This window comes from Rhineura floridana, chromosome 10 (assembly GCF_030035675.1).
Source record: "Rhineura floridana isolate rRhiFlo1 chromosome 10, rRhiFlo1.hap2, whole genome shotgun sequence".
NCBI classification, from domain to species: domain Eukaryota; kingdom Metazoa; phylum Chordata; class Lepidosauria; order Squamata; family Rhineuridae; genus Rhineura; species Rhineura floridana.
This window is the reverse complement of record NC_084489.1, coordinates 87,497,270-87,503,269: the sequence shown is the minus strand read 5'-3', so window position 1 is coordinate 87,503,269 and position 6,000 is coordinate 87,497,270. Positions and strand designations below refer to the sequence as shown.

The window sequence follows — 6,000 nt, the reverse complement described above, 5'->3', positions numbered from 1 at the left end:
TCCTCAACCTGGCCAGCCCTAACCATTGCTTTTAACTCAGAAATGGCTGGAAAGGGCCACGCCTCTGGTGACGTTTCATCTGCCCAGCGAGTCAGCCCAAGCAATGAGAGATCGCTGTCCCCAGGAAGAGGGTCGCCAGCCGGAGACTGTTTGAATCAGGAAACGGAGACAGGATATGGGAAAGGCAAGCGAAGTCAACCTCCACTCCAACCTGCTGGGAATCATGCTCGATTGGAAGGCTGCCTTGAACGGCAGGGAGGATTGTTGAGCCAGGGAGGATTGTGGAGCCAGGGGCAGCTGTGACAAGCAATGGGGACACAGAACACAGAAAGCAGCCTTATACAGAGGCAGAAAACAGGCCCTCTAGTTCAGGATTGTCTGCACTGGCTGACAGCAGCTCTCCCGGGTTTCAGGCTCTCAGCCCAATCTGAAGATGCCATAGGAGATTGAACCTGGGACCCTCTGTGTGCCAGGTGCAGGTGCTCTGCTGCAGAGCTATGGCACTCTCTCGCACCAGGAACGCATGAAGCTGCCTTTTACTGAAGTGAGACCAAGAATCCATCTCGGTTAGCAATGTCTACACTGGTTGAAAGCAGCCCTCCAGGGTTTACGGCAGGGATCTCTCTCAGCCATGCTCTGCCACAGCGCCCCGGCCCTTCCCTTTTCTAGCAGGCCATATGGGGGGGGCAGGGTAGGGCGGAGATGCTTCTCAAAGGCTTCCTTCTGCAAGCCTAGCTACTGACCAGGCTTGCACAGCACGGCGTGGACTATTTATCAATTCGGAGTAGTGGTGGTGAAGCAAAGACTACCAGTGTTGAAACAATGATCCTTCAACATCAACTTTGCTGGACCGGCCATGTTGTTTGAATGCCTATATCACCATCTTCCAAAGCAGCTACTTTACTCCCAACTTAAGGATGGAAAACAGAACATAGGTGGACAGCAAAAGAGGTTTAAAGATGTTCTTAAAGCTAATCTAAAAAAATGTAACATGAGCATTGAGAACTGGGAAGTCTCAGCCCATGAACGTCCCAAATGGAGGTCGGCCATTATCAAAGGTGCTATGGACTTTGAAGAAGCACGAGTACAGGGCGAAAGGGACAAACGAGCTAAGCGGAAGGCACGTCAAGCAAATCCTCATCACGACCGTCTTTCAGCTGGAAACCTATGAACTCACTGTGGGAGGCTGTGTGGATCCAGAATTGGCCTCCACAGTCACCTATGGACCCACTGTTAGATACCTTATCTTGGAAGACAATCTTACTCGGCCACAAGTGATCGCCAATGATGAATGAGTGAATGAATGGTAACCTCTAGGCTAGATTACTGCAATGCATTATACATGGGGCTGCCTTTGAAAACAGTTCGGAAAGTGCAGCTGGTGCAGAATTCAGCTAGATTGCTCACCGGGGCAAGACGGTCTGAGCACATAACACCAACTCTGGTACAGAGTTAATGATCGCCAATGAATGAATGAAAATGAATGAATGAATGGTGGACCTCAGGCCTGGGGAGCCAAATGTGGTCTTCCGGCCCTCTCCATCTGGCCCTCAGGACTCTTCCCAGTCCTACCCTATAGCAGAAAGGTAAGAGTCATATCCATTGCTCCGCCCACTTTTGCCTGTCCCCACCCACCATTGGCATGCAGCCAGTGCTTTACCATGTGAACACAGCCATTGTGGCTGGTAATTATTGACAGCCATAGGCTGCATGCATTTGCCTAATCCTCTTCTTCAGCCATCCAAGCTGGTGCCATCACAACGTCTTGCGGGAGCAAATTCCAGTGTTTAATTACTTGCTGTGTGAAGAAGTTGCAGAAAAAACAACAGCTTGCTTTTCCCCCTCAGGGCAGAATTTGGTTTCCAGGGATCCAGAATGTCTTGATTCTAAGGTCTTCTCAGGGGATTAGCAAATCTCACCGTACCCTTGGGCCTTCAGAAATTGCCAGACGCAAACCCCTGAACTTGAGAGACTGCGGGGCAATTCTTCTCCCCAGCCTCGCCTCCGCCCCAGAGGGTCTCTATTAATAACCTCTGGAATGCAGGCATGTTGCACGTGGAAACCCCTCTCTCAGACCAGAAGGGGGGCCCTCCTTCCCTCCAGCTGCAAAGTGCACAAGTGGAGGCTGCAAATGTGAAGCCTCACAGCTGGCACACGCCAAACTTTTTTTCCATGCCAAACTTTTTTCCATCCCAGAGCCGTTAGATCTTGACAAAAGGAACAAAACGCCCCTGTGTTCCATGCGCTCCAGAAGCATCCTGTCCCCATCCTCTCCCCCCACCCCTGGACACTCCTCGGCTGCCCCCCTGTCCAGAGTCCAGAGCCCTGTTCTAATTAAGCCCAAACCTCACTCCCCTCTTTTTTCAGAGGGAGACTATCATATTACAGAGAATGATCTGAGCCATACCTTCTGCACACACGAGTCTCCTCTGCCCGATTCCGTCTCCCTTTCATGGGGAGCCTTGCCTTGAAACATTTCCTTCTCTCTGCCCCCAAGCCAAGAACAAAGAAAATTAATTGGCTTGCCGTGCATCTGGAGATACTTAATTATTACAAGGCCATCTTAAAGGCATAGCGGAAAGACAGAGAGGCAGGGGAGGAGGTAGGATTCAGCTGTCTCCAGTGTGTGTGTTTTGAGTGGGGGATTCCTTGGGATATACTCATTCTCTGAAGAGTTGCATGTTTTAGAGGAGTTTGCAAAACAGAAGGTAGCCCTGTCCCAAACAAATTAGCCTCAGACAGGTTTCCACACCTCCAGAAAAGGGTCATCCTGTCTGTAGCTCCCCCCACAAGCAACCAGATGTTCAGACTTTGACTGTTAACCTTGTGTTTGCTGCGTCCCTATTCATTTTTTTCGCAGCTTTAGGAGACATAAGCTTGTGACTATGGGCCCCTCCAGACTGGCGCCTTTTTTGTGGGTCTAGCCAGCAATATGTCACTGACGCAATAATACTGCATTAGTGGCGGACTTAGATGATCCATGCAGCATTCCACTTTATTAGTGGTTTTGCAAGGCTTTCCCTATGTTAACACAAGACTGCCGTCTGGAGGGGCTCTCTTGTGCTATAGCACAAACAAAAACATGGAACACCCCACCCCCCCAATATTTTATGGTATACAAAGTTACAGCTTTCGCCAGGAAGTTACAGAATATGCACTGATTGGAAACGAAGCAATATGACCACCCTGAAACTTTCACGGGCACAAATAGTCTTGAAAGCAGAATTGTCCCAATACCATCAGGAGGACAAATCATTAAGAATGCACAATCAAAATGACATCTGGAGTAGCCCTCAGTGCCTAGCAACTGGAGGGGGGGAGGGCCAGAGGAGAGATGGAGGCAGAGATTCCTCCCCCTTGCCGATTCTGTCCTGGCTCCCAGCCAAAGCAGCAGACTCAGGACTTGGAAACTGGGTTTTTCTGCATGAAGCTTTATTCCAAAAGTCAGCACAAGAACACAACATCACACTGTAGGCTTGAATCAAGATACGGAGCTGGAGCAAACTAAGCATGTCTAAGGATACAACACAAGAATCCACTAAGTATATCTCAGAAACATACTAGGTATGTGAAGGCAACAAAACTAAACAGGCTTCACTACACCTTTATATCAGAAAGGTGGTGGGCACTTACTGCTACAGGTTAATGCTGGCTCTTTCTCACAAGTGCTGCAAAGTGGGGGACATTTTCTAGGAGCATAAAGAAATTGGCCTAATTGCAAGTGTCCCTTCTCCAGCTTTCTTGACCTTGGAGATATGGTTATCTCTGGTTCTGGCAAGTTGTTTTCACTATGCTCTCTCTGGGAGAATCCCGACCGTTTGTTATTATTTATTTGTTCAATGGCTAGGTCTGGGCTGGGTGCCAGTGTAGACTAGGGTTGCCAGGTCCATGGCCTGAGACTGATCCTGTATCTTTAGGAGAAGAGAAAGTCAGCCAAGTGCAGGTGTTCTTGCAACTCTGTAATGGGAAAAACCACAAGGTGAAATTCTCCCTTCTCCCTGCACAACTTTTAAAGATACAGAAGACCTTTTGGTTGCCAGGCCCGGGAGCTTTTCTGGGCTTTTCTCTGCAATTTTGTTAGCAGGCCCAGAGATTTCTCGAGGCGTTTCCTCTGTGCCCTCTTCATTCCTTTCATCAGTACTGGCAACCCCCTCCCCAACATCTGTACCCCACTCTTCATCCTCCCAATTTTGCCAAAGGTTCTTGTCGGGGCCTGTGATACATCCAACTGCTCCTCACAAACCAGTTATCCCCCGCCGTATCTATGAAACTAGCTGCTTCTCTCAAGCTCTCAAAGCCATCTCTGATGGTGTCATATTTTGGAAATTCTGGTGCATTGGCAGAAGGGGCCCAGAAGGACTCAGGTAAGAGGATGCTGGATAAGGAGACAGGAGGAAGATGGGGTGTATTCCCTCCATGATATGTTCTGGAATAAGATTGGACTGATGTCATAGGAATTTAGGAAGCTGTGTTGTACTGAGTCAGACAATTAATCCATCTCGCTTTGTATTGTCTGCACTGGCCGGCAGCAGCTCTCCAGGGTTTCACACAGGATATCCCCAGCTCTGCCTGGATCTGCTAGGGTCAAACCTGGATCTCCAGCATAAAAACCAGATGTTCTAACCACTGAGCTACACCCCTTCCCTGAATACATAGGAACACATGACACTGTCTTATACTGAGTAAGACCAGTGGTCCATCATGCTCAATATTGTCTACACTGGCTGGCAGCAGCTCTCCAGGGTTACAGGCAGGGGTCTCTCCCAGAACCCCCTCCCTCCAAGAACATTTGTGGCGTAAAAGGTAAATGAATGTATTGCTCTTAATCTTGTTCTCATGTGCTTTGATTGTCTGAACAGAAAAGTGCCTTATAAGTCCGCTTTTGCCAACCTGGCCCTGGTGGAGATTGTAGTCCAAAACATCTGGAGGGCACCAGGTTGGCAAAGGCTGGTATCATGAAACTAAACTCAAGCTAAACGACATACTTGGAAACAGCTGTATAGCCTCCCCTTTGGTCTGATCTAGCAGGGCAGATCTGTCGTTCTCAATGGTAAGACATGAAAAGCAAAGCAAGCAAGGAAACAAAAACCTGTTTCAAAAAGTCTGCTTTGGGAAGCAGCCTCTATCCAAATGAGGAGCCTTGAAGTGGTTTCTCCAAAGTGTTCATCACCCCTGCCCATTTTCCCCTAGCAGGAACTAGGAAGATTAAGCAACCACAGGCACCCATTGATGGAGAGGCTTAGTCATCAATCGATGCAAAACACCTGGAGATACGCTCATTAAAAAGGCTCCGGTTTTAATAACAACTTGGTGTGTGGCTTTATAACCTGGAGGGAAACTCATCCTCCATACCACACAAAAAGGTACTGCAATGGGGCTGCACCCTCTGCTGCCATGGAATGTGCTTAAAATGCAGTACTGGTTGAACAGGTCTCCCTTGCTGTAACCCTGTGATGAGAGAGAAGCCAGAGAATGGGGTGGGGGGCTACACTTAGGGATGAGTAGCGAGGTGGACAACTTTGCTGCTGACACCCAATTATTTGGGCTGATAAAAGTGAAAAGGGATTGCAAAAGGATTGTATTTTAAGCTCTTTTTATGATGTTTTAAAGTGTTTTCTGTTTGCCGCCCTGGGCTCCTGCTGGGAGGAAGAGCAAGATATAAATCAAATAATAAATATTAAATAAAATAAAAGGATTCCTCCAGACTGCGTGAGTCGGCAACAAAATGGCAAATGCAGTTCACTAGTAGCCAGCATCAAGTGAGATATATTGCGGTAAAACACCTTCACACATGCACTGATGACAGGGCATGTGAGGGCAGCGGCCGAGGCTGGCTGAGGGCTGCTATTTTAATTCCCTGCAGTGTCCTGCAACAACACTTAGGGTCCTTCCAGACATCCTTTTGTTGTGCATTCATGATGATTTGTACTCATGATGATATCAGGGTGGCTATACGTGATCCTGCGTTCAATTCTCTTCCTGCCTGCGAAGGTTTCAGGA

The 6,000-nt window shown here is 48.3% G+C and overlaps 1 protein-coding gene across 8 annotated transcripts in view; it reads right to left on the bottom strand.

Annotated features, from left to right (window-relative positions):
- LOC133365381 (tumor necrosis factor receptor superfamily member 16-like) overlaps positions 1 to 6,000 on the bottom strand; it is a 56,088-nt gene that overhangs the window by 28,427 nt on the left and 21,661 nt on the right. The window contains exons 1-2 of one of the 8 annotated variants that reach the window (XM_061587195.1): positions 5,090 to 5,179; positions 2,408 to 2,486 (exon numbers count right to left, since the gene is read on the bottom strand). The exons of 1 other annotated variant lie outside the window; for it this stretch is intronic. In XM_061587195.1, the coding sequence (XP_061443179.1) occupies positions 2,408 to 2,476 (69 nt within the window). In that variant the 5' untranslated portion in view covers positions 2,477 to 2,486; positions 5,090 to 5,179. Of the gene's footprint in view, positions 1 to 1,407; positions 1,574 to 2,407; positions 2,742 to 3,633; positions 3,773 to 4,985; positions 5,005 to 5,089; positions 5,180 to 6,000 lie in introns of those variants that run through there. 6 more of the 8 variants (XM_061587197.1, XM_061587196.1, XM_061587199.1 and 3 more) reach the window with 6 other exon arrangements.